Consider the following 23,980-nt stretch of genomic DNA (forward strand, 5'->3'; position numbering starts at 1 on the left):
ACAGAACCAATATGCTAAATGCTCTCAGATTTATATTCAGTGTTTAGTATATAGGCTCAACTGTTTCACCCCAGAATAGCTCAGAAAACAAATTACAAATTCACAGCAAACATGAATAATTATAATTGATTTTATTAATATATCAGGCAGGTGTATTTTCTGGCATTCACAAATATGACTACCATTCATGGGAGAATTCAATGTTTTTTTTTTCAAATTATAGTTCAGAATAATTTAGATTTAATATACTGAAGATCTCTAAACAAATAAAATATTCCCCAAAAAATAAAAATGAACAAATAAATAATACAAAAAATAAAATAAATTTATCTGAAATGGTTGTACATATAAAGAGCCATACCAGAAATGGTTTTATATATCTTTGGTCCCAAATATAATCTTTCACACAATAGGAAACAAATAACACACAAAAAAGCAAAAATATTTCAAATGAGAAATATGTAAATAAAAATCACAATAATATCCTTTTTTGATCATTGTAGATAAAGCTATCAACCACTCATAAAATCACTCCATATTAAAAACTCAAAACAAATAACCTACTAAAATAACCACATAGAAGCATATCACAAGGTCAATGAGTATGGAATGAAATAAATATGGATACACAAACTACTGATAACCAGCAAAGAAAATGCAATAAAAAATTGCAAGTTTTCTATGCATTTCTGAGATGAGCAGAACAAGTATAAAATTTTTCTAGCAACAAACCTAGCAACAAATAATGTCAACATGTAAATATGGCAAAAAAACAACAATTTTTGACAAAAAATTGCTTTAATGAGCTATATAAGCACTTTCAGAGTGCATTATATTTTTAGCGGATTTAAAGCTGTTTTTTTTCTTTTTTTGGTGTGCATATATGAGTATTATTTACAAGTACATGTATATACAAATATGTATTTAGATACATATAATATATTTATATATATATATATATATATTCACTTTCTATATACATTCTCCAATCTTCCATTGGCACAATATTTCTGACTATCACACATGTGCCTGTTTTATTATTTACAGCCATTAGCAAACTCTACAAAGTCTTATTTTATAGTGAATTTCATTTCAAAGTTCTTGCTCTGAAAATGAGGATGTAAACAAGATGAGATTCAACATACCTATACAAAATTTACTTGAGTGCATCAGTACCCACGTTAAAAAAAGGAACCTTTCTCATGGAGCAGAGAAATCACAATCATGTGAAAATTATTTTCAATAGTTATACAAACTTTAAGGCCGATGGAACCTGTAAAAAAAAATTAAACTAAAATCAAATGAAACTGAATCTAATATGCAAAATTGCGCATAAAAATATTATGTAATTTAAAAATATACTAGAAATTTATGAAAATGCTTTCGAAAGACACAAAAAATAATCCTAAGGAGTTGGTATTTCATATGACTGCAAAATTAGTGTCTTGAATGTATTTATGTTATAACACATGAGAATTTACCGTGTAAAATGTTTACTCTCTTCATGAACCTCCATTTCCATACTCTTGAATTCATTTAATTCTTTGCGAATAGCAGCCTACAAAAACAATTACAATAAGATTTACAAAATCTATTCAAACATATTTGTATACAAACTATTTAAAAATTATCAGTGACAAATATGTTAAATCGGATTGAATTTTGGTTTTATTGGCGCAAAGACCAATTCAGTCAAACTGCAGCAAAACAAATGGCCAAAGGAGATAAGATTTGTTCTTGTCATGTCAGAAACAGATAAAAGTATGTATAATAAAAAAATACTGCATGAAATATAAAAAACGATGACATGGAATGTAAAATACTATAATTTGTCATAAAAATCAATGCAGACGTGCCAACTTTTGGAGTGTAGAAATTCAGAGATTATCCCGGAAGGGGTGAACCTCCCACTACCATAGTCCTAATCATTTTTTTTTCAAATTATTTTTGTGAAATTTAAAAAAAAAAATCAATTGAAAAAAAATGTCTTTCTCCAGGTAAGGTCCTGCATACTCCAATGAGCAGAATATAATAATGCAAAACATTTGGAGCTCAATTTTTGTGCTATCGGGAATGCTCTCATTATTTTCAACACAACCATACCGCTCAAGCTTTTCCCACATGGTCAACACACGACAGAGCTTCCATAGATCACCTCATCTGCTTTAACCTAAGGCAATGACTGTCGCCAACATAAAGCAGAATCCAGTCCGGCCGCACTGTGCCACACTAAATCAAACAAAAACTGATGTGGAAGCATGGCTAAGGACAGCACAGGTGATTCTGAAGGCATGACAATACTAATGAAATGGGGCGGGAGAAATCTACATATGCGCTGAATCTAGTGTTCTCACTAACGAGAAATTCGCATGAGTTTGAGAACTGGTTTTCTGAAACATAGCATATAAAAAAGGTAAAAACAAAAATCAGTTTTTAGGCTGATGCCAAATGGGCATGATTATTGCCGTATGCAGAAGATGACGGAACTCACAACCAGTCAGTCGAGCGCTGCTTTTCATGGGGAAAACAGTCCATCCATCACAATTTGGGCTATATGTGATCATCTGGCAACTCTAGTTTACTCTTCATCCCGCAAAGCGTATGCTGAAAATGATATGTGAGCAGTTAATGCTAATAATTTTTCCACTAAAATCGAGAAGAAAATCTAGTGTTTGGCTAAAATCGGGAGAAATTTCAAAAAATTCCAGAGAGCGAGAGGAAGGCTAAAAAATCCAGAGTCTTCTGCCTAAATCCAAAGAGTTGGCAGGCTGTGATAAATGTAAAAATGCAAGATGCATTGCAGTGGTCATTTAAAATGTCACAAAGTGAAAGATGACTGTAACCAAAAGCAGTCATACGATGTCAGTAAATAAAACATGAATAATGGTAAATGGCCCTTGACAATGTGTGCAAAATATGTTAAATTATACCAAGAGTAAAATTTATAGAAATGACTCAGAGGACAGACTAGTTTTGGTAAAATTCTACATTTTCTTTTAATTATTTTAGATTCTAATTTGTTTCAATAAACTTTATTTTACTGCTATCGAAAATAGACACTACTAGCAGCTGTGTATTTCTGATATTCTGGATAAGTATTTATATATTTAGTAAATATTCAAATTCTTTACATATTCTTTATTCAAGTGTTTCCTATATTTTTTCCTTTGCAACTTTTCTCAGAATTAGGGGGAAGTTTCCAATATAGGACCCACTTGGGACATTTTGTTCAATTACTGTGAAACTATTTGTCCAAAAATGATCAAATTGAGTAAGATGATAAGTATGACATTTATGTTTTAAAAATATAGTTGCATAATTTTTATATTTAATTTTGTTTCCAAATTATATCATAAAAACCAAAAAAGTAAAATCTGTTCAATTTAGGAAACTGGTTTCTCAATTCGAACCACCCTAAGTTCAGCCAGTAGCCAAAAAGTTTAAAATCAAAGTTTTAAAACATTTTTTTGACTAAAATACTTTTCACAAACATTATGAAGAATGAAAAATATTTGGGAAGAAAAAATAACTGTAATGTAAACAAAAAACATTAATATCATCAAAATAATATGAAATTTAGTTTATACATTTTTTAAAACATCTTATTATCACAAAAAAATGTAACAAACCAAAATTATGAGAAATGTAGAAGCTTAACAAAAATAAGAAATAAAGCAAAATTGAAGACATTAAAAATATTTAAAAAAAAGAAGCATTTAAAAATAGAAATAATGAAAAATAAAATAATTTTGAAAGAAAATATTTAAATTCAGTAATATCACAAATTTTGAAATTTAAATCATTTCCGAAAAAAATTTACAACTGTTGTTGCTTGGCTACCCATGTTTTTGGGAGTTGTACTAATTTAATTTTTGTCAGTAACCTTTTACCATGGCAATGTTAGACATATCAGCTGGGAAAATAAATGCACTTTATTTCACTTGTCATTAAAGATAATTCTATAATGCCTTTTTTTCGAGCTCTTATTTCTAATACATATAACCAACCTTGGATGTGTCCAATATAAAATATTTCTATTTTCCCTTATTCATCTTTAAAGTCAACTTATACATAGTTATAGTTATTAATTTTTAATTGTCACTTATAAAAAATGTCTAATTCCAAAGCAATCAGTACCTTTTGAACAAATGGCTGCAAAGAGACAATATGTAACCAGAAAAAGACAAAGCTCAACTTGAAACACCAAAGTGTTGTATGTATACTCATTCATTATAGTCCTACTCTCTGCTATTATTAAATTTTAGTAAATGCAATTATCTCTTCCTGTTTTTGAGAAGTGGTTCCAAATTAGACAACTTTCCCCTAGATAGATATTCTTTATCTGGTTAAAAAAATAGTGGTTCTACCTTATAATGAAAATGTATGGAAACTGAGGATTGATTCTTTTCGCAGCCTACCATATACAATGGGTTAATAAATTTTCATCAGTCTGAAAAGTAATAATGTTCATTTTGCTGATTAAACTAATTGGTGCCAATTCATTCTATCAACATTTTTATGATTTTGATTTTCATCTTTAATATGTACCTCAACATAGCCCTTTCCTAGTGGAAAATTTTTTTCATCTATGAATGTCTGTTATCAAAAAGTTCCTTTAAATAATGAACTGTCATTAAAATTTGAGGACATACTTAAATAATGGAAATGATTGAGTTTCACATTGATCACATTACAAAAAAATAAAATTTGTAAACAAAGTTTGAAAAGTGGAATAATATGTTATGAAAATCTGTGATCAAATGAATAAAGAATGTACCTTATCTCTTGGAGTTAGTCGAGTCCATGGCTTGTCTGCACGACGATCATAATCTTGAGCTTGAGTGACTTCAACATAATCACTGAATCTAATTATTTTTCTCTCTTTGAGTTCTTCAATTGTAGGACGAAAACTTAACTAAAGCCACAAAAAAAGTTTCTGCACATTCAAAGAGCTCACATGCACACAATAGAATTTTGAAGTAACAATACTCTCTCTCAATATACAATCTACAAAAAATATTTTATGTATCATATTCATGAATTGTAGATACATGTATTGTATTTGATTGCAGATGGCAATTTTAAATATGAATCTATAATACAGTGATACCTCGGCTAATGAAGATAATTTATTCCCAAACATGCTAAAATTAGCATGAAGCCTTTTGGATTTTTATCTTTGCCATGGGGAGGGGTATACCCCTGGACAACATAATCATGTTGTTGTTAGAAACCATCGAGTCGATTCTGACTCCTGATGACTCTATAGATCAGCGGTTCTCAACCGGTGCTCCTTGTGCACTCTCTAGGGGCTCTGCGGCCGCTCGAGGAAATTTAAAAAAAACAATAAAATTTTAAAAACAGTTATAAATATTTTTAAATAGTAAAAAATAAATCAGTAACTTTAATGAATAATTAAAAAATGGCCCTCTACGGGGCTCCACCACAGAATTTTTTTACTAAAAAGGGCTCCGCGAGTCAAAAAAGGTTGAGAACCGCTGCTATAGATCATGACTCTCCAAGCTGGTCTGTCATTCACAGCATGCCTCAGTTGCGCTAACTTCATTCAGGTGCTTTGCAACACCTCCTCTATCCATTTGGTGTTCAGTCTGCCTCTTCCTCTCTTTCCTTCCATTCTTCCAAGCATTTTTTCTAGTGAGCCTCCTGTACACATTATATAACCAAAGTAAGATAGTTTGTTTAGTGACTGTTGTGCCAGACTCGTGATGCGAGGATCCGGGTTCGAACCCCACAGTGGTGGTCGGCTGAAGTTGGTTTTCTGTGGTTCCCAACTTCAAGGCGCAAATGCGAGCCGATCTCCCCGTTAAAAAGTCTCGCCACAGAGAGCAACAGTCCTACAGCGGTAAATCATTCAACCATAACACTTCACTCATAGTTAGTAAAACTGGGGGCAGATGACAGCACTACACATAACAAGCATTACACAGAAACAAACTTTACGTCAGGTTGCACTACACGTACACGCACATTCCTGCATGTACCGATTCGTTGGGGGGTTCCGCGGGGGGGGGGGGGGGTGCATGTGTGGTGTAGCAGTAGTAGGTAGGGGCTCGGGGATCCATGATGTTCTTAAGTCAGCCACCTCGTTGGGCAATTTGCCTGTTGTGGCGTTGTATTTGTATTTGTTGCTTCTAGAGAGAATAGTCAGCCTTCACTTCTTCGATAACCGATTTCTTAGTCCTTTTAGCTGTCCGTGGAATTCTAAGCATCCTCATCCAGCACCAAAGTTCAAAGGAATCAATTATTTTTTTATCTGCTTTCCACAGTGTCCAGCTCTCACATCCATACATTAAGACAGGAAAGACCAACACATTTATAATCCTAATTTTTGTTTTCATTGAGATATCTTTGTCTTTCATTATCATATTAAGCTTTCTCATGGCTGTTTCACCCAGAACTACTCGTCTTTTTATTTCTTCTGTGCATGTTCTCTCTTTTACAGTTCTTGATCCTAGGAAATCAAATCTGTCCACAATCTCAAAACTTTCACCACCTAGTTGAAAACTTTGAATATCTGCTGTAGTCATAATCTTTGTTTTTTTTGGTATTTAGATAGAGTCTCCAATCTTCTAACTTTCTGTTTTTACTCTTGATACAATGTTCCTCAAGTCCTCTTCAGTTTCTGCCATCAGAATATCTAAGGTTGTTGATCACTCTTCCTCTAATTTTAACACCTGCTTCCAATTCCTCTAAATCTGATGCTCTCATTATATATTCTCCATAGAGAGTAAATAAAGTTGGGGAAAGAATGCATCCTTGCCAAACTTCTTTTTCAATTCCAAACCATTCAATTAAGCCATAGTTTGTTCTTACACTTGCCTCTTGATATAGATTTCTGATCAAGCAGACAAGGTGATTAGGCATTCCCATTGTTTCAAGAATATCCCAAAGCTTATCATGATCAGCAGTCAAAGGCCTTTGTATAATCAATGAAACAAAAACATAACTTCTTTTAATGTTCTTTTTGCTGCCTCCATTATCCAACTTATATTGGCAATTTGGTCTCTAGTTCCCCTATTTTTTCTGAAACCTGCTTGCTCTACTGCCAATTCTCTTTCTATAATGGTTTCGAGTCTTTTCTGAACAATTTTTAGTAGAATCTTGCTGGAATGTGGTATTAGGGATATTGTTCTGTAATTGGAGCATTCTCTAAGATCACCTTTTTTGTGAATGGGTGTGAATATAGATCTTTTTCAGTCTTTGGGCCACTATTTTCTCCCAGATTTGTTGACATAGTGATGTTAGTGCATCAATAGTATTTTCATCAGCCTTTTTCAGAAGCTCTGCTGGAATATTGTCAATACCTGGAGCTTTGCAATTCTTTAGTTGATTTGTTGCCCATCTGACTTTGTCCTTTGTAACTGGTGGTTCATGATTTATTTTTACATTGCTATTTATTATCTTTCCATCTGATTTCTTATAAAGATTTTCTATGTATTCTTTCAATCTGTTTACAATGTCTTTTTCAGAGTTCAAGACATTTCCATTCTTGTCTTTTATGATACCGAAACGTGTATTAAAATTTAAAATTGCCCATGATTTCATTAATCCTCCTGTAGAGGTCTCTTGTCTTCAATTTGTCTGCATTTTGAATTAAGAAAAGTCTCTTTATCTTTTATTGCCTGTCTTTGAAATTATGCATTAAACTCCTATGACTATAACATAATTATAGTCCAACAAAAAAAAAAAACCCTCAAAAATGTTTTTTTTTTAAAAATTTCAATTAAATGTTTATTTAAATACATCACCTCCTAGGCCCTGGAACCTAGCCCCCTCCCCAAGCAAATTTTGTGAAGTCGCCAAGTTCCTTAGTAATTCATGGAGATTCAATGCAATCCCACCCTGCACATACACCCTTGTGGGTTGTATATACAGATGTCTAGAGCAAACCTATATAGGCCCCCACTTTCTTTTTATCGAAGCACATACGATGAAATATTCTCTCCGCAACAAGTTTTGCAGCTTCATCAGTGCAAGTAAGCCTGGGTCCAGAATTGCAGCACTGAACTGTTCAGAAGTTGTTTTTAGCCAACTGTGTGGGACGATTTTTACAGTGAAAACAATTTTTGCACGTTTGGAAATTTAATAGTGTGGCGAGTAGATCCAAAACTGCCTAAACCAGACATGGGGACCAACCACCGGCCCTCAGCTCTTCTGGAGGGCAGATTTCACATATATATTTCTTATACTATTAAGAATTTTTTAATTCCAACATTAGATGCTTTTTATTTGCCCTATCTCATGCTCTGATGTCAGCCTGGATTACAAGCTTATCATTGTATTCCTCTAACCTCCACCAAGTGTGTGTATGTAGGAGATATGCAGGGGAAAGAAGAGAGAGAGAAGCGCATATCTCCTACATACGCACACACACAGTGGAAGGCTAAATTTGATCACTGACCTTTTTCAAGTCAGAGTTTGTCTATTCTCACATGCATATAAGAATTTATCATTATGGTAAAGATCAACACGATTTCAGAAAAAAAAGAAAATAAGTAAAATGCAGCAATAAACCCATAGATCCTAGTTTTTTCAGAAAAAAGTAAGATAATATACAATTTGAAGCAGGGTTGGGTTTTTAACATGACAAGCATCAAAAACTGGTTTAAACCGTCAGAAACTGTCGAAAACTGTCAAAAACCTAAATGAATGCCTTTTGATAATGTTTTGAACACAATAGGTGTACAACATGATGAAAAACTTACTTTTTGGCATATTACAATGTTTTATTTTTAAACATTAATTTATTACAATAATTAAAACAAAATATTAATTTTAATTTGCAATTTTGAATTTTTCAACATAAGAGTCTAGAACATATAAAATATAATTTTATGGTTTATTTATCTAAGCTACTCATTACCTGTGTTCAATTTACTAAGTGGAATAGAGCTGCTTATTCAAAATATGTATAATAGGGCATCACGGTTAGGTTTTTGACCCCAGAAACTAACTCCGTATTAAAACTATCAAAATCTTACTGTCAATGATGTCAAATAGTTTTTGTTAACTTGATAGATATGTCAAATAACAAAACACTTACTTTTATTTAAAGGGTTTTACATTCAGAATTATAATTACTAAAGAAAAATACCAATTTTGATATTTTAAATTTTGTGATCTGCCCAAAATTTTATTCCATATAAAAATTCTCATGCATTCTAGATATATTTCAATGTTATGCACAACAAGAGTATCGTTTTAAGTATTAATGGTTATCTATATAATTTAATAACAGAAATCACCATACATGTATGATGTAATAAACATTTTTTTAAACTCTTATCTGCTGTAAAACGAGTACAGCAGATGGTTTATATCAATGCACACATATATAAGCAGTTGAAGAAATTTTGGAAGGTCAAGAATCATTTTGAATCAGAGAATGTCAAATCATTTCATAGTTTTCCCTTTCATGTTTATGCTATGCTTTATTCAAATTGTATATTTTATAAGAAAAAAAATATATATATTGTGCAAAAATAATTTTGTAGAGAGTAGACAATTATTTTAGAATCATATTAAATATTTATTCTTTGTATAACATAGTCACTTTAAACATTACATGCAATTAACGTGTGCATTTCCAATGGGAATTTTTATATCGAAAAGCAATATTTGAGGTTTTTGACAGCTTTTGACAAAGGTTTTTGATGGGGGGGTTTTTGACGTGACGGTTTAAACCATTAAAAACCTGCCAACCTTGAACTGAAGCCATGAAACTGAACTCAGATATGAAAATCGAGAGTTTTTAATTGCTTAATGTTTGGCTAAATTATTGTAAAAATACAAAAAAAAGAGGAGAAATTGGCTACTGTGAGTCAAGAAGCAATGGAGGGAATCTTTCTGTAATGGCTGACAATACCTAAAAACAGTGTATAAAAGTGAATTTTTTCATTCTTAAAGTAATAGTTGACATAAGCCTAAGTATGATGAAAATTCATGAAATTAAAATACCTTTCGAATTAACATAATTTTTTTCTGTTCTCGTTCTTTTTTCATCTCTTCAGGAGTTTGATCTATAAAAGAAAAAGCTTATTATACAAAATACACATAGATAGCATCACACAGTTGTTGAGTCACTATTTAGTGAGACTCAAAGTGTCTATTTAGTTAAACACAGAGTCATTTTATCGAAAATTATTAGCAATATTTGTCACAATGATAAAAAAATCCTGTTCCTATTTTATTTATATATCTATTTTTTACATTTAGTATAAGTTTAATACACATCTATAATCATACATTATTTCTTACAACTAAAAACTTAAACCAGAACTTCTCTTATTCAGCACTTCTTAATCTGGACCTTTCCCTGAATTGGTCTCGAAAAATTCAGCAGCTTGCTTGATGTTGAAGCAATCATAAAGTGTTACTATACTATGTATGTACAGTAATTTGATTATGATAAATTGTGTAAATGATTGTGTAAATTGTGATATGTATGTCACTATTGGCTCTATAGAACACAATAATCTTCTTTTCATTGCAGTTTATTGGCCTATAAACTTGAAAATATTTGTACACCACAGTTTTCTTTACAATGTAAATAATATATTATATATACAATGCATACATAATTGGATCATTTATTTCAGGTCTCATTTTAAGATGAAGAAAGTGTTTTTATTTATATATTTTTTTAATTTCTTAAGATTTAATTTTTTTCTTTTCAAGTATTAGTTTGTAGACAGGTAGAGAGATAGAGAATGTTTCTTCACACACACAATGGCAGAAAAGATATATAAATAAATAAAGTGCCTAAAACTGTAATATTTTAAGGAATATTTAATGATCGTACAAACTCTCAGATTTGCCAGAAAATGTCTCTGAAGTAAACAGGATTGAGAACGCCTCATGTAAAATTGAAAAAACAAAACAAAAACTACAGTCGAGTTCAGATATAACAAAGTTGCACAGGAACTTGAAAAACATTTGCAATATCCGATATTCATTATAACCGATACATGATAAATACCCAAGTTTAATGAGAAGAATCCACTTGAAAAGCAACGTTTCTCAACCTATGATCTGCAGACTACAGGTAGTCCTCAAACGGATTTGAAAATTTGACTATAATTAAAAAAAAAAATTATTCACATGTCTCATAAATATTAACGATATTCCATTTGGTTTGCAGTAAAATTTTAGACCCATACACTGTAAGTCAGTAGTTCTCAAAATGGGTGTCCCCAACCTGTGTCAGAGGCAAGCTGTCTATATTGTTGTGTGCATGTTCAGTGCTTTAAAGTGATTCTTTATTAGACTATTTTGGGGAGCCACGGGTGACAGAACCACTGCTGTAAATGGTCCATAGAAGTGTTACAGACATTTCAATTATTCTGAAAGTTTACAAAAATTGAGAAATGTTGACATAATCTAAACTGTGGTTATGCCAATTCCTCTTTATTCGAACAGTTCTGGGAATTAATAGAAACAGGGCCACCTATAGCTAGAGATCATCATCTATCATCTACCTATAGATGATGATAACCAGGGTGTCTACCAAATACCAAAAGCAAACTTTGGTGACTTTTCCTCATTCAATAAAATGAACCATGCTGGACTGTTTTCTTATATCAGTGGCTCTCAAGCTGTGAGTAGCGACCACCTAGGGGGTTTGGTCATTGATCATTTTTGTCGCACCACTGGCATTTCCTGCACACGAGGGCTAATTAGAGCAGGACCTACAATTTATTGCCGATTCCGAACGGCAGGCTTGTTTTTTATACTCATCGAGAGGTTGGTGCGCTAACCCCTCGATGGGGGACTCCTTGCGGTAGCAATTTTTTTGCTGCGGTCAAGTCGCCGTTTTTTGCTGTACCCCTGTGTCAGGAAAGTGTTTTGACAAGGATGAACTGGGTATCAAACTCGCGACACCTCTAAACATCCTTTGGTACTTTAGGCAAGCATCTTATCGACCGGGCTATCGCACCCCCTAGGGGGTTTGGATTAATAAAATAGGAGGTTTTAATGAAAGGGGGAGTGCCAGTGAATTTATGAAATAAAAACATTTGACAAGAAATCAATTATTTTAATCCTTCGTAACTTTATAAAAACTTTTAAATTTAAAGTTCATTTGAATACACCACCACATAGGAACTGGACCCTAAGGGATCAATCCACATAGCCCCCACAAAAGCAGATACAGGTTGTTTCTTGAATTAGAAGGGGGACAAATGTCCACCTTTTGCTCTTCTGCCTATGCCAATAACTTTTTTTAATGAGGGAGGGGGCGATCATCTCTATATTGCCTCCTTTCTGTATCCCCACCAATGCCCCCAACTGACTTTGCAAGGTCGCATAAGCCCTCGGCAGATAGTGAATGTTCAGTGCAATCCATCCATGCATACGCGGTTGCATATAAGGACGTCTGCCCTAGACACCCCAAACAATGTTTTATTCATATCTCAGTTCCTTTGGCACCTACAACAAAACTTTACAAAACAAGCTGCATGGGCACGCTCGTGCACGTTGAAAATCCGTCCTGCGAATACTATACTACTGAACACACCATTGATTGATATTAAGCCGTGTGCACAGCAGCCACGTTGCGTTACAAAGTTGTGCAATGCATAGTAATAGTCGGCTCAAAATGGAGCAAAAGAGCCAAACAAAGTTGAACAGAGCGAGGTGTAAATGATTGAGCAGTTTGTTCCATCGGTTCAATGATTGGCGTCAACTGTCAAAATCGGCAGTTTGCTGTCTGAATCGATGTGCATCACCAGACAAGGATGTGCATAACAAAACGCAGTCTAAATAGAATGTAAACGAATGAGCCCATTCCTTCACTGATTGCATTACCATGCACATACAAAACATATTGGCACAGGTGAAATAAAAAAATTAGAAGAAACATTTCTTATATACAAGAGCCGAAACCATCGTGTAAGGGTACAAACATGGTCCGGTCGTTTTTCCAATTCCGACAGTCAATGCCACATTCACCCACGCAGGGAACTGACAGGGTCTAGCCCAGGGACACAAGATAATTATCAATTTTTTTGTTTTTTCACACTATAAATTAACTATACAGGGGCCTGTGAAAAATCTAGCCTGGGCCTGCCGAAGATCTCAGCTTAGAGGCCCTACTGCAGGATGTGGGACCACTAGACCAGTGGTTCTCAACATTTGGAATCCCACAGCACAGTTGATTTTTTTTTTCTTGATTGGAAGGCACAGCCATACACATGATTAATGGGAAATAAATGGGTAAAAATGAAACAATAAACCACCCACGGCCCAGTTTGGCCGATGTCAGGGCCAGGCGGTTGAGAAACACTGCACTAGACCAACCAAGGGCGCTTTCAAAGGAGGGATTTCACATATTCTTTTTCCTATTCACATTTTTCAAAGACTAACAGTAGACGCTTGTTATCTGCTCTATCGTCGTCATGCTTTGGTGTCATTCTAGATCATAAGCTTGTCACCGTATTCCAATGGTTTTTTTTGTCAGCTGCTTCCCTTGCATAATTAATGGTTCATCGGCAGCTCCTCAAATAGTTTGGCATATAAAAGAACTACTCCAAAGCATAAATAGGCACACAAATCAATATCAGGAGCCACGAGGCACACTTTGAGAAACACTGCAGTATTCCTTTAAATTTGGCCTAAATGTTGTGTCGCAGTACAGTTAATGGTGAATGAGTCCAATGTTTGTTTTCTCTTGAACTCTCGCCTTCTGTAACATGCATATACTGTATGATTTCGTCATTCGCTATAGCAAGTCAGTAAAAATCGATGCGATTAAAAAAAAAGGATGATAATTTAAAAAAAAACCCACAACTTTCTTCCTTTACAGAAGAGGGGGAGTTGGGTTCTATCTCCTGGCCCCCCCATAAGGATGGGGCTGACAGAGCTCCAGCACTGAGACCCAGGACGATCACCATAATTGTTTGTTTTTTCATGCTATAAATTCTCTCTCAGCCACCTTGTGGGGCATTTTGCCTGTTGTGGCATTGTATTTGTATAAATTCAATAGAGTCCCCTCACACGTGAAAAATCTGGCTTGCAGACCTGCCAAACTTCCAACAGTCTACGGGCTCTGCCTCACGACGTGTGGGGGGGGGGGGGAAAGGTCATGTTCTTTCTACAGAAAACCAATATTGTTCCCAAGAGGGATCTGATGTTCATAAAAAGAGCAATTTGTTATAAGTAATATTTTTAACACTAATTGGGTATTGCAGGTTTACTGGGACAGAAAAAAAATTTAGTATAACCGATACTTTGTATTATCCAATTTTATTAGAAGCTCGACTAAGCGGGCTCGACTGCATTAATTAAAAGACAAAATCAATACTTTTCAAAATGTTTCTTTGTTCCAATTCTTCAGCAGTGGGTCTCAAACTAAGCCTCCTGTTAATAAATATTGAAAAGAAAAAATATATAGATGAAAAAAAAAACTCATGTGATATAATAATATTGTTTGTATGTATGGCTTTAAAATCACACAAATACAGCTCACAATGTCATAAAATCACACAAATACAGCTTACAATGTCATAAAATCAAGACACAAATTCTGAAAAATTAATTAATTAGTGCCACTTATATTCATTTTCAATATACATTGTTACTGTTGTCCAATAGCTAACTATTAGTGTTTGAGATAACTTTAAATTGAAAAGTGCTTTAAATGTTGTTCCCCTCCCTCTATCAATAGATGTCATTGAAGTCAAAAATTTTATTTAAAAGTTACAAGTATTTTTTTCAAATTTTACAAATTTCTAATTTTGATAAGATCCTTGGGTCTTAGTAAAAAAAACGTTATGCTCTGCCATGGATAAACAAACAGAATTTATGATTTTATGACAAAAACTGACCAAGTTGTTTAAGCTAATTAAAGCTGAAGCACCCTTTATTCTAAGTAATGAGAGTTATACACAGTATCATTTCAGAGACTAATAATTTTAATCAATTTAATTTATTCATAAGGGGGCACCCTAACAGCTTCTACATCATTTCATTCAATGAAACCCAAAGAAAATTATATTGTTTATAGATCAAAATTCTTATATAGCATCATAAGTTCAGCTGAAATGATTCACATTCTGATGAAGAATACGCTTAAAATTTATGAAATACAACCATAAAAAGATGGATTGTTTTTGTTAAACATGTCAGTGCACAGTGATGCTTTTACTAGACATAACATAAGACAAGGGGGACTGTATAAAAACTTAAATTTTGTACATAACTTTTTAAGAAAAACGGGTAGGAAGTGCTGAAATTATAGAATACAATTTTTATTTCATTTTTTTATTATTCCAATTTGAAAGACGATAGGAAATTGAAACCTATTTTCTTTATAAAATTTGGATTCTTGTCATTGCATATTATGTCTGAGAAAAAAAATATTAAAAAAAATATATTTAGGGGTAATGTGAAATAGATAAAATGGAATAAAAGGAGTTTAAAATGAAGAAAATTAAAATTGATCACAAACAAGATTTATTGAGCCTATGCCATAAAAAATAAAAAACTTCATAGTTTGTTTTAATAGTTGATTATGGTAGTGGCCTCTATTACAACAGTCACAGATACACTCTTCTTCCTCTGGCCCCTAAAACAGACAAAGTGGGCCTACAGGGAACAGAACATCCATTATTTTCATACCTCTCCTCTTCTATGTTCAGAAAACTACCTGTCTTGAAGAGATATTCTACATAGTCTTTATATGGTACAAAGCCTAACTCAGATGATACTTAGAGTATGCCAAAAATAACCAGACACGCCATATTTAAAAAAGAAACATCCCATCTGACCGAAAAAATTTCTGGCTGAAAATTCTTTGGCACTCTCCTCTAATAATTAAAAAAAAAACTTGTCTGAGAAATAAATTTCTGAAATTGAAAACAAGTTTTCTCCTGTAGCAGACATAATATAATGACTGTGTCAATCAAGTGACACTCACTAAAGAACATCATGGGGGAACATTTTGAAGTAGCTAATCACTGTTCCACTTGGCAGCCATACCTGAAAGCAGAGTAACCCAAGTTGTATTCTATAATAACAGCACTTCCTATACATATACAGGGTACATATAGCTACTAGCATGCACCACACACATTTCACTGGCAAACTATTGATCCTAGAGGCATACTTCCAATTAGAAAAAGTATCCAAATAACACATAGAACTCAGATGCATCATTCATGTTGCAAAGGGATTGTATATTTATTAAAATAAAAAAATTATCATTTTACATGGACAAATGAAAAAGTTTTGGCCCTGGCTCCTGTGTGTGTGTGATGCCAACAATAAATAAATAAATTCCACATTTCTAAGTGCAATATTTACTGAGATATTCAAATTCAAAAAATGGAGAAAAATTGAAAACAAAAACCCAAATAAATGTGGGTAAAACATGTTTTTTCCAAACACAATCAGTGGAATAAATAAATGTTGTAGAAATTCTATGTAAACTGAGTTTGCAGTGCACACAACACACATTTTAAAATGTGCAAAAGTTATAACAACACTGAATGACACACTTCGTTACAGCAAAACTTTTTGCACGTTCAATAATTTTTTGAACTATCTGCTTGAGGTTGCACAGGAACATTTATATTTAAAAAAATTGTTTTTCTTTCAAAATTTTTAAGCAGTTAAAATTATGGCCCAATATATTTTTTCCAAATGTAATAAGACTGTACTGTAAAGAAAAATATATACCTGATTAGTTGATTTCCAACAGCTTCCCAAACTTCTTGTCGTTCCTGTTCACTCTGCAAATGAATGATATTCTTATCGACCAAATACTGCCTGTCAGGTCGTTGAGAAAGCTTCATTGCAAGATAATCTTTGCGTGCAATTTTTGCAACTAACCTGCCTGAGATATACAAAAAATTTCACAACATATTTCATGTAAAATACTGAAGGTGCAATAGTAAAATTTTGATACATGAAAAAGAACAAAACAAGTCCAAAGTCAAAATTAATTTTCATCAAAATATTAAAAACTATATACCCAATGCTAAAAACACCAAACTATCAAATATAATAACAAATGAACATTTCAACCTGAACCTAAATTATATGCACCTAAAAAATGGCAAAATAGAAGTAAAAAACCAAAAACATTTCTTGAAATACCCCAATGAATAAGAATACTCTAAGAATGAAAGCATGAGCAATAAAAAAATCCCAAATATATGCATTGCTATTTAGCTTACAAAATAGAAAATGGTAATAAAGTCAATCTAGATTATGACCGAAGAGTTTTTAATTATCAATGAATAACTTATTCCCCCAATTATTGCATTCTGATTGCCAAAAAACATGCACCAATATCATTTAGTAAGGGACAATTCTAGGTTGTGGTATCACAGGGAGTTTTTCTGTAATAGCGTTGTCAATAAATGGAATAGCTTACCTCCAGGGGTTGTGCATTCTAACACAATTGATACGTTTAATAAGAAATATGATAGACAGTGAGATAAATTGAGAAGCTACCCATACTTAGTTGACAACCATAATCTTTTTTATAAGTGGTCCGATAGTTACGGGAATACCTCTCTTGCAACTGAAATAGATAGAATCTTTTTTATGGGCAGTGTATTATATATTACTAATTTTTTTTTGGTAATATATGCTTTTATATTGGGTATTTTGGTTATATTTGACAACCATATTTGTTATGGGCAAATTTTTTTCAGCCACCTCATTGGGAAATTTGCTTGTTGTGGCCCTTTTATTTACATAAAAAATAGTCACATTAGGTTTTTGGTACTGCTAAAAGAGTCTAGAATAATTTAGGATGTTGCAAGGACAAATAAATAGAAAATTCAGTTCATATAAACAAATCATAAGGTATTTGAAGTCGATAAAATATTTTTAACTTATTGAAAAGAGATGTTTGTGAAAAAATATTTTCCAAAGAAAGCCAATATCTTACAATTTTCATCATCTCCATAATAATCTCGCCAAAACAATAGATTATCCAGTTGACTACCAGATGTATTAAGAACACCTAGGACATTGCCAATATGAACAAATGGCAGTGGCCTATTTTCTTTGTTTTCTGGGCTATACGGAGGACTACCTGCTAAAGGCACCTTTGCAACCTTCAACCTATAAACAAGAAAAAAAAATACAAGGTCAAACAAAAATGAAATACTTAACATGATCATGATGGGTTCAGTGCTATAAATAATTTATATTAAATTTAAGTAGGGGTTGTTAGCAAATGATCATATTAGAAATGTTTGACATTTGGGCATGGAAATTTATTAACATTTATTATTATTTAATTATTTGGGTAGATTTTGATTGATCACAAGACCATTCTTTTATTTTGATTTTAATTCAAAAATTCCCTCAATAAATAATACATGAAAGTGTAAATTATGAAAAATTTGCAGTTGTGCTCAAAAGGTTGGTTATATTCTCATAAAAGATCAAATATAAGGTAATTTTAAGTGGTAATATATATGCAAAGATTGAATATATCAGGTGCTTGCATCACACATCAAGTACGTCTTTGGGAGCAAAAAATGGTATTAAGTAACTCACCAGTAGGTTTTGTTGCCTACCGATGCTTATATAGTAAGCTACAACATGCACAACTTTTAAATGATTTTATATTTTAAGTTTATATGACCATGATTCAAACTAATAAGATACTTGTGTAATTCTGGTAAAATTAGATAAGCTAAAAAAAAAAACAAAAAACCCATCAAATAAAAAAAACAAAGACTGGCTAACATTCTTTTTCTACTATTACTTTTCTATTACTTACTATTACTTTTTCTACTATTTCTTTTAAACTATTACTAATTACAAGAAAATCTCATCTAGCTAACTCTCTGTTGCAAAGTTTATGAGTAGGGTGCCCTTGCTTTGGGGGCTTGTGTGAACAAATTGGATATCAAAATTACATGCTGCAATCTGGAATGCTGTTAGAAAGGTTAAATGTCACATTAGCCGGAAATATCCAACTACTTCGATAATTTAGCCACACCTACAAATTTTTTTTGAACATCTTATGGAAAAATCAGTTTGATTTCTTCTTGAAGATAAAATAAGGATTAGAAGAAAAAAAATCTCCAAGATATAGCACTATTGAAATTTTACATATATAACCCCTTTATTTACTGACAATATATTTCAAAGTACCACTTTCTTTTTAACCCTGTAACACATCTTTCACATCTATTGTTGGGCATTGAGACTGAAGTATAAAGGCTGTATAACAACGTTATGATTACCAGATGACAGCACGAGTGAGAGACATGAGCACATGTGAGACAACTAGATTTTTGAATACAAAGATTGATGCGTAAGGATTTTTTTTCTTGGTCATCATTGTACGAATACAAGCACAAAGGCCACAACAGGCAAATTGCTCAACGTGAAAAAAAGATGCTCATAAAAATACTTAAAACAGTTATTGTTGCCACTTTACAGAGGTGTGATACAAAGGAAATAGTTGAGATGAATGCAGGTATTATTTTTTCCTTACTCCTTATTAATATAAATTTTGACTTATGTCTGCATTTTTGTTAAATAATACCTATGTTTCAAATATCAAGCAAATTTGTGATTGGTACCGTCAGTACATTGTGAGATGTAGATTGAATGCAAACAATGGTGAACTGCAATTCTACAAAAATTTGAATGTACAATATTTTTTGATTCATAGAACTAGTAAATGGAATAGCAGTACTCTGTGGACTAAGAGAAAAGCCTGAAAAAAAAATATGTATAGGGATTATTGCTGTATTGAGAGACAGATTCATCATAATGCATCACAAAATTTATGCTGTTCTTGACATATTATCCAAACCATGTTGTTAGTACCACCATTAGCACAAAAAATTATATTAAATAAGTTGATTAATAAAATTCAGTTAGATGTTTCATTCCTGTGAAAGTGTTTACCACATCAGATTTTTATATACTACACACCACAAAATGTTCCCAAGCAAATTATGTTTTTCTTTGTGGTAAAATGAATAAATATTCATGCAACTGCATTATTCAACATATTTGAATTGGTATTTATTATTTTTATTGTAATCACATAGTACTGATTGTACTTTGAAATACCAGGTTGATTAATTCATTACGTAAGCCTAGTAACTAATTTTGGAAAATTATCATTTTTTTCTCTTTTTTAGGCCCTAATTAGAATGAAAATGCCCTACCAGATAATTTACATGATAATTATTAAATTTTTTTTTTGTAATGTGGCAGATAAAGAGTTAATAAAAAAATTACTGAAATCAAAAAATATATCACAAAACATTTTATTTGATCAACTGTGCACAGTAATAATGAAACATTTTTTAACAGTTGCTTAATTTTTCAAAGTTTTAAAAGAAAAAATATAAAAATTACGTAGTTGAAGGTCTGTTGAGGTTATTTAATGGCATAGCAAGAGAGCTTGTCATCACTGAAACTGTTGTAAAGCAAGTAAATTTTGGCATAGCAATAGCACTATTAGAAACTGTGTTTCGCTTCTTAAGTGCACTCTTCTTAGGCATAGCAGATAACTGTGGTTCTTTTGCAGGGATCTCTTCAACAATTTCAGTTTCTACTCTATGCTCAGGCATAGCATGCACCATATGTGTCTTGGGATTTTCTGAATGTTCTGGTAACTGTTCTTTGACCATTTGATCAACAAATGCTGGAAAGAACAATAAAGATTAGCATTAAAAACCTTGGATATCTTAAAATGCTATTATTTTATTTATTTATTCAATATTGCTTGGTCGAGGCCTATACAAGGGAATGCGGTGGTGAAGTTTGACAGAGAAGATGATTGATGCCACAAAGACGATGATGTTATGATTACATATTACACACACAAATTTAACTCTGAATTTGTTCAAAACACAAAATCAAATTATGGAACAATATTTCTTGAATAAATATAAGAGAAACAATAATTATATTCAGAAAAAAACAAACAGGGAATAATAATATCAGCTGATTAATTAAAAGTTGGGAAAGTTTGTTTTATATAAATGGAGCTAGTATGCATTTGAATGTTTATAGAGAATGATTTAGCTTGAAATGTAGGCAGTTTAACATGATGAACTCCAGCTCTTCACCCCTGAGCCAAAACTGACTATCAAACAATTTTTGAGTGATTTGTGTTTATTGTATGTCAAAATGCCTCCTCACTCTTGAACTACTGGAATTTCCATGCCCTCTCCCCAGAACTACCAGAGCAGTCTTTTTGATCACTATTGCAAAAATTTTTGACATGATACAGCTGTAATGATTTATTTTAGATTAAAACAAGTGTCATAAGAACTAGGGTTGCCTGTCTTAAAATACTGTCATATGGGGGTTTTGGGAAACACGGGGGCCCCCAACCCAGTGAAAAAATCTTATGTTTATATTTTTAAAATTTATTTGCATATTATTTATTCATTCATTTCAAAATTTCAGAATGCAAGTTGCTCAATGACAACCAAGTGACACCTTCTCATATTCAGGGGGTTCTGATGAGGGAAAACAATGAAGGGTTACTAGGGATGCCAGACAGCTAGGATATAAAGGATTAAATGAAGCAAACGGGGAAGGGTTTGTGCCTTGCTTCAAATTTTCATGAATTATTGATACTTACTTCATAGAAATTCTTGAGAGCTCGACTTGAATCTTTAGGGCTCTGCCACCTATGGCCCCCCCTCCCAGCTGGAGCAGTCAAGAAAATTTTATGTTTGAAGCTAACACACACTCAATTTACTAGCAGAAAATATGTGAGATGCCATCGTTGCAAATTTGTTGCTTTTGTTTTTAAGTAGTTACAACTGGCAAATCATTTTGTCACTTATTGTATAATGAGCTTAAAAAATATGGAAAACAAGGGTTCTGTTTGATAAAATATGGGATTTAAAGTCACTAAACAAGTTTTACTCCCACTTAGTAGATCTTTTGGTACATTGACCCGGATCTGCGGTTGCAAAACACATGGTAAAAAATAAAATGTGATTCACCTTCTTGACTTTACCCTTGAGGGAACTCTGGCACCTTTGAGCCATATTTTCCACCAAGTATTTGTAAAACAAAAAATAGATCATTTCAATGCATTCTACTACCTTTTAAAAAATTAGTCCATCTTCTTTTAAAACACCCTGTACGTTTGTTTACATCTGAAATATAACGAAACACGAACAATTTTATACCCCAGTTTTTGAAGAGAAAATTAATAACTTTATTTTCTAAAAAAATTTCATTCATAGTATGCTTAAAACCTGGTTAAGCAACGAAATTTTCAAATGTGGTCAAAATGACTGCTCAGTAGTGCTAGATAGAAGTAGTTTTCAAAAATCAATGGAATGACTTGAAATGCTCATTTTTGCAACGGGAAAGTTTTTAAATTTAGAAAAATAGAGTTACACATAGTGATCAAAGTTTGAAGAGCAGTCAGAATGATCTCATGGTAGTTCTAGTGTTAAAAAGAAAAGTTCATTCCTTAAATTTAATTAATTAATTAATTAGGGTCAATATCTTTACTAGGGCCATTGGAATTTCGTACACGTATGTGTACTTCAGGTCTTTAAAAAAATAATCATTAAAAACTAAAATGTAGCAAAAAATAATGTATGAACCATTCCATGAAGCACTCAAGAATATCAAAAGCTTTTGAAGCATACCAATGCATGGGTGCAACTTCATGCCAAGATTAGGTGAACTGGAGAACATAGGTGGGGGAGGAATGGGTCCTATCTCATTAACTGATAGGCCTGTTTCTGGCAGAGGTGAAAACATTACACGACTACTTGCTCTGCAATAATCTTCTGTTTCAGACTTATTTGGTGCACAAATTTCTGGTATCACAGATGATGATGCTAAAAATAAAAAAGATAGTATCTTTTCATAGGAACAACAAATTTATAAATTTAAAGGTTATGTAAATGAATATATTAAACATTGTAAGACTGAAACAACTCAGACTTGTATACTAAAGTATTCTAAATACAATTTTTTTCCCTAGCTGAAAAAGTATCTCCTCGATCATTTCTAACAAAACTTTATTTAGATATGGAAAAAATTTTATGTTACAATTTGCAAACGTGTATCAAAAATATAAACATATTTTCTTCATTACCAGACAATATAAGCCTCAAACATCATCTGCTGGTTCGGAAGTAAAGTGAAATGTTTATATCTCTGAAATCTGAGTTTTAATAGTAATGATCCCCAAAGCAGAATATGCCGAAATCTGTGACGTACATTACAGAACAATCAGTGCTGCTGTAGAACAATCTGGAAGAATTTTAAAAGTGTAGAAAACAGTATTGTAGAGATTTTTACTGCAGAAACATTTCTCCAGTCAACCGTTGTAGAACAATGGCTTGTTGCAGAACAATGCAAAACATTCTGCTTTGGGGGTAACGATCCTCCTAAGTGAGTGAGAGTCTCTGCTGCAGTTGTGAAAAGCATAATTGTGAAACTTTTGACAAATGGAACCGTGTAATCCATAGATATTTCATGCTAATTGTTAGCATAGCTTGGCAATAACACGATGCCAAAGTTTCAAACAGTCATCTGATGGCCAAGAAAAAGTTGAAAATTTGTCATCCATGTCAAACCAATAACCAGCATTAGCGAAGGGAAAATTCGGGAAGCATTTGTAACTTTGTTGATGATGACTGGTGAATAACAACCCGTGAACTCAATGAAAACATGAAGCTAAGATAGCAAGTATGCATTGGACTGTGTGTGGACAGCCAGAAAGAATTAAGGTGGTATATAAATCCAAAAGAAGGAGACACATTTATCCACAGAGTGCTACTTTTACAGGACAACACACTATTGCTGCAACAAAAGTGATATTACAGAAACTGCATTGTTACAGAGGAATACATTGAAACATTCCCTTTACAGTACAGATTTATAAAAACCAGTGACAATCATTTGTTTAACGTGCTAAAAAAGCATTAGAAGGAGAAAGATTTCTACCTGATGAAGAGGTAGAGTACTTTTTGCACACTTGGCTTTACAC

At 32.7% G+C, this 23,980-nt stretch overlaps 1 protein-coding gene across 4 annotated transcripts in view; it reads right to left on the minus strand.

Annotated features, from left to right (window-relative positions):
• Window positions 1–770: 770 nt before the first annotated feature.
• Window positions 771–23,980, minus strand: part of LOC149085611 (phosphatase and actin regulator 2-like) — a 66,304-nt gene continuing 43,094 nt past the window's right edge. For all 4 annotated transcript variants that reach the window (XM_089233750.1, XM_089233752.1, XM_089233751.1 and 1 more), the window contains 9 exons: window positions 22,629–22,823; window positions 20,362–20,650; window positions 17,918–18,093; window positions 16,696–16,852; window positions 14,321–14,376; window positions 9,979–10,040; window positions 4,778–4,915; window positions 1,482–1,558; window positions 771–1,273 (listed from right to left, as the gene is read on the minus strand). In XM_089233750.1, coding sequence (XP_089089876.1) covers window positions 1,258–1,273; window positions 1,482–1,558; window positions 4,778–4,915; window positions 9,979–10,040; window positions 14,321–14,376; window positions 16,696–16,852; window positions 17,918–18,093; window positions 20,362–20,650; window positions 22,629–22,823 — 1,166 coding nt within the window. In that variant the 3' untranslated portion in view covers window positions 771–1,257. The remainder of the gene's footprint in view (window positions 1,274–1,481; window positions 1,559–4,777; window positions 4,916–9,978; window positions 10,041–14,320; window positions 14,377–16,695; window positions 16,853–17,917; window positions 18,094–20,361; window positions 20,651–22,628; window positions 22,824–23,980) is intronic.

Source organism: Pholcus phalangioides, unplaced genomic scaffold (genome assembly GCF_987345545.1).
Source record: "Pholcus phalangioides strain wild (caught in Gottingen) unplaced genomic scaffold, Ppha-v1.0 ptg000007l_1, whole genome shotgun sequence".
Lineage (NCBI taxonomy): Eukaryota > Metazoa > Arthropoda > Arachnida > Araneae > Pholcidae > Pholcus > Pholcus phalangioides.